General features: G+C 39.2%; 2 protein-coding genes across 3 annotated transcripts in view; both read left to right on the top strand.

The window, feature by feature from the left end:
- Positions 1 to 3,841: 3,841 nt before the first annotated feature.
- sp6 (Sp6 transcription factor) lies at positions 3,842 to 12,141 on the top strand. 2 transcript variants are annotated; one of them, XM_035659426.1, is made up of 2 exons: positions 3,842 to 4,264; positions 8,910 to 12,141. In XM_035659426.1, the coding sequence occupies exon 2, from the start codon at positions 9,032 to 9,034 to the stop codon at positions 9,956 to 9,958; it is 927 nt and encodes a 308-aa protein (XP_035515319.1). In that variant the 5' UTR covers positions 3,842 to 4,264; positions 8,910 to 9,031; the 3' UTR covers positions 9,959 to 12,141. The 2 variants fall into 2 exon arrangements, with proteins under 2 accessions (XP_035515319.1, XP_035515318.1); XM_035659425.1 differs by lacking the exon at positions 3,842 to 4,264 and adding an exon at positions 8,554 to 8,679.
- Positions 12,142 to 13,047: 906 nt separating this feature from the next.
- The window catches only part of cwc25 (CWC25 spliceosome associated protein homolog), a gene marked incomplete in the record, with an annotated part of 4,037 nt that continues 3,232 nt past the window's right edge, over positions 13,048 to 13,852 (top strand). The window contains 1 exon segment of the mRNA XM_035661074.1: positions 13,048 to 13,204. Coding sequence (XP_035516967.1) covers positions 13,187 to 13,204 — 18 coding nt within the window.

Below are 13,852 nucleotides of genomic sequence, written 5' to 3'. Positions count from 1 at the left end.
GTTGCCTTCGATTTTTAATGAGTTGTAACCAGTTCCTGCAATAACATGCCTAAAAACATTGCAACCTGCATTGATTTTTTTTTTTTTTCGAAAAGTTGTCACGAAATCAATCATTTTAGGCCACAAAAAAAAAAAAAAAAAAGCCAGTGAAATCCCGGAGGGAGTGTATCATGTTGTCTCTCAACACACAAATTTGAAAAAGGGAGACTGCATTGGGATTTTTGTGTTGATAGACATAGTGCAACTCACAATTACATTTTCGTGGAGCAATGGCTCTAGCAGCCACTGTCAAACACCCTAAAATAAAGTAATAAAACCCTAAAATAAAGTAATAAACAACTCCTTGTCAAAACAGTTTCACTAGCATTTATGAAGTTTTTAAAATTGCAGTTTGATTGACACCTGTAAGCACACACCCTGTATAATTTACTCATAGTAAAACTGCATAGTGCATTTATGTCTTTATACTGATTGCCAAAGCAGTACACTGTTGACAGCACATTGTGTGTGCTGTCTAGTGTGATTAGCAAGAAGTATCCTGTAGGTGGATGGGTTTGGCCTGAACACAACAACGTTAACACGTAAAGGTCAAAGGTGCTGCAGTCATATGAATAGATGTTACTTCACCACATTGAAATTCACAGGCGTTTCGCTGGAGAGATGACAAGAGTAAAGTCAGTACTTCAGGAAAAGCCTCCTTGCAAAAGTGTTTAAAGAACCACAAACATTTTCATGTACACACAGCATAAATTCTTATACAAAAAATATTTAAGCAGTAACAGACATAAAAACTGTCAAACAAGCTATCTAAACACATTTATATCATTAGGTGAATTTGTAAGCCCCTACTTGAAATTGCACTGTAATTAAATGTTATTAAGCAGTCTCTCTCTGATTGTGCTGCATTGTATTCATGAGGAAATATGCTTGACTATTTAAAGACGCTGGTAAACAACATTTAGACGTGGTGTGTGGTCTTCAATTCAGTGGCCTGATCTCCTCTATGTGTACAAGTACATTATACTGGAAGATATGAGATACTGAGACATTATACTAATTTCAATTTTGACTAGGTTTTACATGTGCCGGCAATACATTTGTCAAAGTATGTTTAAATGTTCTATGTGTGAATATCAAAATGCTCTGCCGTTGCTGTTTAAGTAATCTGCTCATGCAAACGACGTTTCCTGATTAGCAAGATCACTCTTCATGGCTTGAAGGTGTGTATAAATCTATCAAGGCGCGTGTTAAATCAAGAGTCAACCAATATTTGCTGATCACACTGTGGTTCCATTATATGGCCGTTGTGTAATCATTTCAAACTCAGCATTTGTAAAGTGCTGCTTCAGAGAAAGAGGAGCAGAGTGGGTAGGAAGTCACTTCCCGCCGGCTTGTCTGTGGTCTGTGTTTGTCAGTTGATTTGAAGCTGCTCCACCAACATGCTGTGACAGGAAAGGAATTAACTCAGTGAGGAGACAAAATAAAAGAAAAGGGCCTCAAAGGAAGATGATGTTCAAAAAACTATTAAATGTGTGATGCACATTCAAAGCCACTGCAGTCCATTAAACTCTGACATATTACAAGACTCGCAAGCAATTCAACATTTGGCACGTACAATAAGCCTTTTGTAGCAGTTTAGTCGTGTTAAAAACAGTTCATGTGAGACACTGATTCTCTGAAGGGTTCACATCGTTTGATGAGCAGAACTGGTGCTTGTTCACTGCAAAGTAAGATCTCCAGATCTGTGTATTGTGCCTGTGTTTTGGCCCGGCCCAAACCACCTCTCAGGAGTGTCCGCAATCAAAGGATTTCCAGGTCTCAACTATCTGATTCACAGGCTGCAGTCACTGCGCTGACCAGGTTACTGCACCACTGCTGCACAGAGCAAAAAGCTTGATCTTGATTTTGGTACATCACCATAACCACGACAAAGTGTGTAAAGTGACAAAGTGACAATGCCTTTAAAGTAGGAACAGACACTAATACTTTTAGGCATTGGCCCCACGGGCTGCCAAGCCCCGAAATTTGGTGGTCAAAGTACGTTTATGGTGGCCCAAAAATTGAGGCTAGTTGATGAAACCGGTGTCACACACCACAGTACATTATGTCCTTTGATGTGAAGCCACTTAAACTCCTGTGGGGGGATAAAACTTGGGTCTTCAGGCCGCGGTTAATTTCGAACCCTCCTTTAATGGATAGTGACAGCCTAAGATCCACAGGAAAGAGAGGGAGAAAGAGAATTTAAGCCAGGCCGCTACGGTGATGACTCTGCCTTAGTACACTGGGTGCACACCCTACAAAGTGAGCTGCTGGGTTCCCCAAATGAATCAGAATCAGAATTGGGTTTATTGCCAAGTAAGTTTTTATACATACAAGGAATTTGCCTTCGTGTGTTGGTGCATAAAAATCTTAAAAGTACTTTTAAAAATAGAAATAAATAAAGATAAAGATAAAGAGAAAAAGATGTACATGAAAGATATTTACAATGTGCAGGATAGAAAAACCAAAAGGAGTGTCACTTGGGGTTCTGGGCCTTGTTAATGATGATAAAATGCTTTGTAGTTTTGAAAGAAAAGTGTTGTAGAAATTAAGTAATTGTTATCATTAACTTTACTGACCAGGTATCAACTCTGAAGGTTGACTAGGAATAGGAAAAAACTAAAGAAAGTAAGTTGAAAAAGCTAATAAGTAGATCAATAACTTTAATGCAAAAAAAAAGCTGTAAAAACAATTTTCTTTTAACTAAATCTTTATTATATTTATCTATATACATCCTGATGAATAAAAGAGTTTCCAGCTGGTGCAGATCAGGAATACTTCAACTCTTACATGATCTCTGTTTAAAGACCCCACTGTTTAATGTTGTTCTTTGGATCTTTTTGTTCTTACGTTGTTGAGAGCAGTGAAATAAGAATCAAGTAAAAGAAGCAATACCACATGAAAAGAGTTCTGGACCCAAGCCCGACCTGAAGCCGAAATAAATAAATAATTTAAATAGTTTACAATCTAAAGTTAACTACATTGTGCATTAGGTGTAAATTATTATTAATAAAATATATATTTAAAAAGAAATCTAATTCTGTCCAAGCCCGACCCGCCCCCGGCCTATGGCAATTGTTTTGGGGGTTTTGGTGTTGGGTCTTATTGGGTCAGAATCAAAGCTCTATACTGTTGGGTTAATCTGATCAATAATAATGTATGACTGTATATGTTAGAAGTTTATCAATGTAACATCATAACCTAAACTAGTGATTACAGCTGTCAAATAAACATAGTTAAGTAAAACGTACAATATTTCCCCAAAATGTGTAGTGGAGTAGAAAGTAAAGTGAGTAAAGTACCTCAGAACTGCACTTCAGTATCGTATTTAAGAAAGCTAAATGTAAACGTAGGCTATTCTCCACCATAGACTCATATGTCTATTGGAAAAACTATACCAGTAGTATTTCTTTTCAAGGCCGTAGCCATGGAGTCAACATTGGGGGCGACCAAAAATGCCATTGGCACCCTGGCTGATTTGGTTAATTGATTAGCACTGGCAAATCAGAAACTTGTGTTTCCACTCCAACAATTACACTTTTTAGTTTTTAGTTACTAGTTACTTACTTCCAGAGCAAAATAACATACTGACATTAACGACATGGTTTTATGCATGTCCTGGACTGAACTGAAGTGTCTGCTGTTTGATGGGAACATTAACAGATAGTTATGATTATGATTAGCAATTTTCTTTTTATTAATGTGTAATTTTTATATCAATAAAGTGAGGGGGGCATTTTGAGCACATTTAAATACAAACATGTAACAGAAGGTTAAAACTGGAACCTCTTTTGCCAGAGACAACCGCAGGTCCCCTGACCACACTGTGAAACAATTAGGTCTTACAGACTGTCCCACTGATCCCCGTGTTTTCCCAAAGCGAGCCCTGTCCTCACCTGCAGCCGAGGAGGGCGCGTCTTCAGAGGGGGACTATACCCAGCGGCGGAGGGAGGGAGGGCGGAGCCTGGAGGGACTGAAGACGCACAGCCTATCATAAAGTTTGTCACTCCTGAGAACGCTGCTTACCTGTGCGCCAAAACGCCAATGTTGCCTCACCTGGACCGTCTGCGATGGAGAAAATCAGATGAAATATGATGAGGATATTATCTTTCTGTGCACTTTTTTCGACGAAGGGAAGAAGTAGCAGAGCTGAACTGAGACTAAGTTTCTCCAACCAAGGTGTATTTATTCCAAACAGAAAATAACAACAGCAGCAGCTCCACAGGTAACTCGGGAATTTACTATCACTGTCTGCGACCTACTGTAAGCTGTACTTATCTGTTTGTATTACCATAAATAAGCTAAATTATCTTTACTAGAAATGACTTTATTCATCATTTATGACTATAGGCTCATCCTATAGGCTTCAATTCATCTACAGGGAAGTCGATACACATACAAAGTAATTTCATATTGAAAGCAGACAAGAAAAAGTCTAAATAAACAGATTTAGTACAACATACTTTATACATACTAAAACTCCTTTAACTTGGAGACAGAAATAAAAAATACATAAATCTTCTAGAAAAGGGGCCATACCAGCTGCATTAAACCTAAAAGTCAAGTCTGAATTCTTGTCCTGTATTTTGGAGAAAAGTTTAAGCATTCATGTGGTTAAGAAAGTTGAATATTGGCCACATGGATAAAACATGAATATATATATGAAATATATGACTATATAGTCCAGGTTTTCAGGTATAATAATAAAAGATAAGTGTGGATTATTGATTTGTGTAGCACAGATTCAACACTCTGACCTGTTGGCGTGGAGGGGCAGTTTCAATGGGATGTATCATGTACTCAGATAAAATAATTATCAAGCTTTCCCTTCTTAAAATAAAAAAAAAGTTTCATAAGCAAGTAATTGACAAATTATGGGGAATCATACCTGTAGAATTCTTCTGTAAGCTGTACAATAATGCTGTTGAGAAAAACTGGTGACACCGGTTGTTGCTGTTCATTTTAAATTCTGCTCTAATGTCATTATTATTCTCCTTTTTTCCTGTTAAAAATGTTTCCTTTATTTAAAGTAGACTGCTGTGATTTGTTTCCTGTAGAATTATTCCCGGGAACCCTGTGGTTGATTAAAACTGGAGAATAATGAAAGATTTCCTAGAATCGACACTAAAAGACAAATATGTGGTCGTCTACACTAAATGCAAGAGAGGAAGAATATTTTGACTTAAGATTCAGAGGTTAATTATTAAAGTGGAGGTGCACATGATGGGATTCAATAATATCCATTATTGTGTTAATGTGTTTGCATATCAATCTGTACAGTCTGATTTGAGTTTACATTACTGTGTTTGCATAGAAAGGCTTTTAATCAGAATACCATGGCGTAACTGTGGTATTTCAAATGCAAGTCGTAATAAGATATATACGCAGTGGTGGAGGACATGATCCTTTACTTAAGTAAAGTAAAATAGTAAATAGTAAAATACAAGTAGGCTATGTAAGTATATGTTCAAAATTTAAAAGCATACAAGTATTAGCAACATAATGTACTCAGAGAATCAAAAATAAAAATTTGTCTGTGTTACATTATCATATTATGGGCTCATTGTTATTGATGTTTTAAATTAAGTGGCTATAAAGTTAATCTTAACTACTTTATATACTGTTGGGTAGTTTAAATAATAACGATGCATAATTTTAATTAAACTGATCATACGTCTCGTATGTAAAATTTTAAAAGTTATTGTAATTGTTAAATAAAACTAAAGGGTAATATATTATATATACGGTATAAAGTAGAATTAAATGGAAATATTTAACCAGTACTTCTAATGTACGGAAGTACGTACAGAAATAAAGGTTCTTAGTAACTTTCCACCACTGTATTCAATACGTATCTTGACAGTTTTCATAGTAAATCAAATTTCAATTTGTGTCCCATTTTGTACATCTCATTTTAAATAAAATCCCACCTGTATGCTTGATATTTAATCTTCATTACAACATAAATACTGAAACAACACAAATGAGCACACTATTATATTCGAAGAGATTCCTGTTGCAGGTCAGTGTTTGAATAAACAAAACTGCAGTCTGTTTTGAGACTTGTGTGAATTTATTCGAGAATCTGAGTACCAAACTTGATATAAAAAATGCTTCCACTTATTGTACAGTGGCTGTTAGTGGCCACTCTGAACTTTGTAAATCAGATGTGAAACAGTTTTTTGGTTGCACTCAGAAGAGATGGAAAGATACAAAAATGGTGTTAAAAGCTACTGTCGCGAGAACTGCCGTAGATATTGAAGTAAAATAAGCAGAGATTTTACGCAGTTGTGTAAGAATCATTGTCACACAGATGCTCCTAAATCACTGAGGATGTAAAGCTGTCATCCATATCTCAACTATCCCTACACTTACTCATACTGTTGATGCACAGAGGACATTAATATGTCACTGACCTAATCACTTATATGTGCAAAAATAAAGTTTATTCCTCCTTATTATTGTACCCAGCAGATTCTTCACAGGTTTGTGGTCAGACTTTGGTCATTACAGAAGTTCTTTTCAACATATTTAAAGTTTTTGTGCTGATGTCAAGCAGTTTTCCACACATGGGCACTAAGCAAAGGTCAAAAGGTTTTTGATTTTAATAGGAAAGTGTCTGAAACTCTTCGTGGTACGCTCCTCTGACAAATGACCTGGCACCTGTTGAACTGATGTGTTCCTCTCCACCTATCTTGTCCCCCAAGCAGGTTAAAAAAAACTACTTGTGGATGACATTTGACCCAAACTAGTTTGTTTGGACAGTCCACAGACAGTCAGTGTTACTGATTTAACTGTTGTGCCACATCTGGGATGAGATAGGATAGGAGACCTGTGGTGGTTAAAATGAGAATTAAATTGGGTCTGTAAATTATTCTGGAAGATGGATTTAAGAATGTATCAATGCAACAGTGTAAACCAGCAGATTAGCAGGTTAATAGTTTAAAAAGGGGCAGCTTATGTTGGAAAGGTTTAATCGTTAGGCTCTCAGATCATAAACGCTGGCTTACAGATAAACTTTGTGAGAACAAAACGTGCAAAAAATGTTAAAACTCAGGAACACTGCACTTGCTTTTTAAAAATTCCCCCTCCGTGCCTCTTCCCGTTGGCAGGCTTGTAAACCGGGGGCTGTGCTGGGTCTTGGTTGGGCAGGTTTTATGACCACAGCTCTGTCATTGCTCTGTACCATCCTCCTCCTCCTCTCAGACTGCTGTCCGCCTGGGGGCCCCCCTATACCAGCTGTTTCCCTCAGGAGCTTGTAGCGCTCCCAGCACTTTAGCGAACAGAGGAGGCTGCTGCTGTCTTCGTTTGTTTACGGTCATGTCAGTGGGAGCGGAGTTGGCGGGACCATTCCGCCGTGCATCTGAGTTGCATTCCCAAAAAATTACAGAGCAGCTCTGGCTCCAGGCCGAAGTGAAATAAATCAGCTTGACCTTTAACACCAGACCTTTCATTAGAGAATTCCAAACTAATTGCTTTACGATTTCATTGCGACTAGAAAGCATCTCTGAGTGTGTTTGACTGAACCTTTGAGGGGGAAGTGTAATCCTCTTGGTTTGGCCGTATTGACTCAACAAATTGAGATCTACTGAGGAGATCGTCCACTGTCAGTCAGAGTGACAACCCCTGTATGCTGAACCATGTGCACGCTCTGCCTGTCGCGAATGGATCTGGAGATTAGATGTGTATGTCTTCCACTGAAGCTTGACCGCTTGTTTCTGGGCGAGCTTGTGCAGTCAGATATAGTATGAGATATAGTATCAGTATCAGTCTTGAGATCACAGTAAGTGATCACAGTAAGTGATCTCAAGACTAACATACCTCTAAAGCTTCAGACTACTTTACTGTTTCCTGCTGTAAAGATAATTGTAGATGTTCCAGGATGGGGGTGTGGTGGAAGTCAACAAGTTGTTTGGGGCTAGGACATGTTTGGAGCCAAGCACAAGTCTTGCAGGCTGATAGTTTGTCATAAATTTCCACAGAATTGTCTGACTTTAACAAGCTTCATGTCACCTTTGGAAATCATAGCCCCTCCTCCTGCTGACTGACACCATTGAGATGTTCACAAGTGTACATATCTGGAGTGTGTTCGGGACAGGATGCTGTTTCAGAGCGTGTGCCCATAATTATATACATAAAGTAATTGTTCTCATGTTATTGTTGGACTCCCATTCTCAGGCTCCTGAATGCTGTCAGTATGCAACTGCTGATGCTTTCTGCCGCCAGTGTGTAAGAGGCGGGGTGTTTTACGGGGCTCCTTTTGTAACTTGCCTGGAGGGCTGTTGTTGTAAATCATGTGTGATTTATAAAAAACAGGTTCTCCTGTCTGCCAAGATTCATCTCCAAAAACCTCAGAGACGTACAAATAGACTTTGGCCTGCAGCCATACCTCCCTGGAACTTCTTCCTTTACCAAACTGCTCTCCTGTCAACACTCCCCTTCACTCTCGCCCCCCCCGCTGCCTCTGCACAGGGCCAATGATGTTGTTTTCTTTGCGCTTGTCTTTGACTGTCCTCCATGGGAAGTACCTGGCAGCGGATGCATGTGGCAGGTTTCTGCCTGGACATGTCTGTCTCCCCCTCTCTTCTGTCTCCACGGCCACGCAGCGTGAGAACTGCAGTATCCATGGCGATGAAGGAGGTGTGCTCGGGGTTGGTTATTTAAATGTTGTAGACAGGGGGATTTAGGCCTGAGTGTCTGCACTTCTGATGTACAAAAATGTTAGATCAGCAGAAGCTGAGTAATTTCAAAGCCTGGAAAAAAAATGACCTCAGGACTTCAAAGTCATGTGGTTTAGTGAAGTCACTGAGAAAGAAGGCTGAGCTGATACCTGATTTGAAGAGATAACTGTTTGTTCTTTCTTTCTGCAGGTTTTTTCAATGCATCGCCATCCCATCATGTGGTAATCCTCTCAGCTTTAACCAGAAGATCGTGAACAACACTTTCAGCGGCTGACCTCATCAACAGTCTTGCACCTGCACCAGCTGCTCACATGGCCCACCCTTACGAGCCTTGGTTACGGACAGCACCACCTAGTGGCAGCTCAGAAGACATGAACATGCCATCCTGGTGGGACCTCCACAGGGATGTCCAGCCAGGGAGCTGGATAGACCTGCAGACGGGGCAGGGTGTAGGCTTGCCTTCAGTGAGTCCAGGGAGCTCAATGGGGTTACAGTCCTCTTTAGGCCCCTACGGCTCTGACCCGCAGCTGTGCACCCTGCCTCCAGCTCAGCACGCTCCCACCTCGCACTCATCCCACCTCTTCCCCCAGGATGGCTTCAAGATGGAGCCACTGGCCCCTGAAATGCTGCAGCAAGAGCCGTTCTCCATGGAGGAACCACAGGAGAACGTTGTCTCAGCCCGCCCCAAGCCCCAGCGCCGCTCCTCTTCCAGAGGTGCCGGCCAGGCTGTGTGTCGCTGCCCTAACTGCGTCCATGCCGAGCAGTTGGGCCAAAGCACTGACGACAGCAGGAGGAAGCACATGCACAACTGCCACATCCCCGGCTGTGGCAAAGCCTACGCCAAGACCTCCCATCTGAAGGCTCACCTGCGATGGCACAGCGGGGACCGGCCATTTGTCTGCAACTGGCTCTTCTGTGGCAAGAGATTCACACGCTCTGATGAACTGCAGCGCCACCTACAGACCCACACTGGCGCTAAGAAGTTCAGCTGTGCATTATGTCCTAGAGTGTTTATGCGCAATGACCACCTGGCCAAGCACATGCGCACACATGAGTCCCCACCAGGACATGGGGAGGAGAGGGTGAATGGAGATGGGAGGATGGATAAGGGCTTTGATGCACCCACACCTCCTCAGTCATCCTCACATGTGTCTGCGTCTGACACCACAGAGCCCCCACTGAAGCTGAAATGTGAGACAGACCCCTCAGTCTCCAGCGTGACAGGGCAGTCCGGCTAATTTCATCACTTTCAGTGAATTTTTGCAGTTAAAGGTTTACCTTGCTCCCCTCTTTGTCATAGAGGTGTCATAGTTTTACGATAGAATAGAGAATAGAAAAAGGTTTGGACAAACTTTTACTGATGAAAGTCAGATGGAACAGAAAGTGTTCGTCTGTGGTCCTGTGAATTAACAAGTAGGGCTAGCTCAGTGATAATCTAAATGCACACAGAAAAAACAACAGGAATTTTACCGTGGATAGAGCTTTCCTCTGTTTACTAAAAGTGAAAGGTGGCTAAGGAGGCAACCAAGCTGAAGCTGCAGCTTGTTGCTGGATTGCTGCTAGAGCCACTACTACTAGTAGAGCAAGAGACTGGCATGAGATCAACTGAAGGTGGCTTGTTAACTTGTTTACAATTAAATGAATCAAGTGTGTTACTGGAAGAGTTGGAGAAATGTTTGTCTCCAACACAGTTTAATTTACCAGTTTCGAAGGCAGCGTGCTTTTGAACGGAGAAAGGAAACAGTGATATTTTGTTTTTGTCTCACACTGGCACCATATGTGTGTAGTCTACAGTGCAAGTTGTGATAAGACACTGGAATATAACACAGCATTTTCTTGTTTTATTAACGTCAGTATCCATATGGATAGTTGACGGTTCCTACCACAAAAATGTGTGTGTGTGTATGTTGGTATGTAAGTAAAATGAAAGTACAACAGACAATCATGCTTTCTCATAATGCTGACACAATAATATAATATGATATAATATAATATAAAATAATATGATATAATATTTTTTAAATGGGAGTTTCATGAACTACAAAGACTACTATTTACAAAAATAGTGTGTTTCTGTCACCACCATAGTTTTGGTGGCAAAACACTTAATTAATGAGAATGATCATACAGTAGGAGAATGTGAACACTGGTTCAGGTTACCAAATGGAAAGCAACAATGCAAACAACCATTAAGTGTGACAATGATGTGAAAAACATAAACTCACAACTAACTGAACATAAAAAATGAGTGGCTGAGGACAGTGACGCCGTCGACTCTGGCAGGTAAGAACAAGAAGATAAAGCTCAGCGTCATGATCACCAAGGCTGGACATCGTCCAATGAAACTTGGTCTCTGTTGCAAAATGCAATAAACAATAAACACGACTCCACAGATCCACCATGTGAACACTACAGGCTGCTGTGTTTAACGAAACTTCCAGAAAGGTAGTTTACTCCAGTGGACTCAAGATTTAACGCTGCACTAATTAATGTTTTCATATTAACAAAGGATCAAATTACTCGGTTGTAGTGATGAACTTACAGAGAATTATCACTCAATGAAGACCAAAGCGAGCTAAAAGGAGAGAGAGTATTGGCCAAACACAACTCCAGACGAATGCCAACTTTTTGTTTTGTTTGCTGGATGTGTAATTAGGTGACAGTTTGTTAACCAGCTCACTATAATGTCTTTTTAAAGTGCTAATATGTCACTATCAGCTTGTTCCGCTGCCCCCAAGTGGCAAAAAGAATTCATTGATACAGCTTTTCCTACTGTAAAAGAAAATCTTGAATTTGCATGTCGGATCAAGCTGTAGTCCCAATCATCAACAAAGAATGTGTGAGGGGCTCATCTCTCAACACTTTTAAATAACAACTCGTTCGCTGACTCTGACAAATAAAGAAAACTCTTTTTTAACATTACAACCATTTGACTCTGAATTAGTACGCAGAGAAAGACTGTTAGCAGTCTAGTAAATAAAACAAAATGCATTTGAACAACACGCATCAGAAATTGTTTAGGTTACTTGTTTTGAATAGTTAACTTTCATAATCAATATTATGTGATCAATAGTTCTGTAGCAAGCAGTGTGAGTGGCTTTACAGTTAAAAACACTATTAGGATGTATGTAAACCATCACAGACATTAGGCTGAGATTTCTATATATATTAGGGAGCTTATTGGAGGCTCACGATTGCTGTATTTATGTATAGAAGATAAAAAATGGAAGACATTGCTTAAACATTAGTCAATTATTGTGTATTGACTATTATTATTATTTTTTGTTGATGTTGTTATAGATAGTATTTTATGTTGGTCATTAGAACAAGATGGACAACCTTTTTAAATTGGTTGCTGTAGTAAATGTTTTAGTTGACTGTAATGAAATAAGTTCTAAAACGTTTAATAAGTTAAGTATCATGGTGTGATAACTTGTATTTAATCTATTATTGTCCTTTATTAAATAAAAAAACCTATATTCTGTGTTCATGTTGAATCTTTATTTAACAGATGGGTCTGTTCATTATTAAATACTCTCTGCAGTTTCATTTTTCACTCAAATACAACAGCAGACATAATTCTCATTATTGTTTTTATTATTCATTAGTAGTAGTAATAGTAGTTAGTTTGCTATTTATATAGCCTGTAAATGTTTGTATCATATATCAGTAATATCTAATATATGATACAAACACTGTATATCCACCAATCAGCCATAACATTGTGAGCACTGACAGTGAATAACATTGGATATATTACGCAGCAAGTGAACTTTTTGTCTTCAAAGTTGAGGTGTTACAAGTGAGGATTTGAGCGACTTTGACAAGGGCCAAATTGTGATGGCTAGGCAACTGGGTTAGAGCAGTGTACATATACATACATACATACATACATATATATATATACAACACACATAAATGTATTAAACTAAAAATGTTTAATAACTTATGTCCAAAGAGTGAAAGTTGCTTTCTTTATAAGGGCCAGAAGCCATAAACTATATATAAACTGCTGCGTTCAGGGTCAGGATGCTTGCTTTAGGGGCTGTCAGAATTCAGAGATGAAACATATGGATGGCCCATGCAGAAAGTTGTCTCGACAGACGGGTGGTAAACGCGTGTTTAATTGTGTGATACAGTTTGTGTGACTAATTAACAACCACTAAAACACGAACATTGACACAGCGTTCATTTTTATTAATTTCGACCAAAACAAGTCACATCGTTGACTGTTTATTCACGATGGAAATATGGCAGTATCAGATCCTTACCACGGGTACCTGAAGGCAGCATGAGCTGGAACCGGAAAGCAAATCATACAAAACAGGAAACACATAAAACATCTCACACAACCCTCAGTGGCTCCATTTTCTAGCTAGCTCTCTAGCAACTTTTGATGTTCCACCTTTTATAGTTTTAAGGACATATTTCCATTTTTGTTGAACTGAAACGACGAATATTTCAAGATGGGGGGCGGCGATCTGGTAAGTATGAGCTATCTGATCCACAACAGGCTCTTTCTCTGATGTTTGAAGACGGTTGTTACCAAACTCCATTCAGAATATGTGTGTTTAAAGATGTCTGTTTGCTTAATGATGTCAATACAGTTGTTACAACATGAGTTAATACCAACTGAACTGTGAATTGTTATGAGCCACAGTTCAGTTTAGCCATACTCATTTTAACTCTGGACTTATATTTCAATAGCTTGTAGCTAGTAACGTAACGTTAACGTACAATGTTAACGGTGGTTTGCGTTATCTTAACTGACTGAGCATCAGTGAGAGTCAAGGGTTAAAGTTGTCGTTTCTAAAATACAAAAAAAGTATGTCCTTGCCGAAAGTAACTGAGGACGATATGGACGTACAGTAGACCATTATTAACTGTATTCCTCTGGCTGTTTTTATACTCATTGTTTCCACGTAAATATATGTTGTTGACATGAGAAGGCTGTTTAACCCTTTCAGCAGGGGCGGATCGAGAGAAACAGTCATTGGATGGGAAGAAATATATGTTGATTTAATAGCAAACAGTCACATTACATTACACAAATTAGGCCATAAGTGATTATCAAATTAATGTTTTAATTTCCATTTTTCAACACATTATTTTTTTTAATTAATTTAAATTAA

This window comes from Morone saxatilis, unplaced genomic scaffold (genome assembly GCF_004916995.1).
Source record: "Morone saxatilis isolate NCDOM2014 unplaced genomic scaffold, NCSU_SB_2.0 Contig17, whole genome shotgun sequence".
Lineage (NCBI taxonomy): Eukaryota > Metazoa > Chordata > Actinopteri > Moronidae > Morone > Morone saxatilis.
Note: the sequence above shows the minus strand (reverse complement) of the source record. Positions and strands in the feature narration are given on the sequence as shown.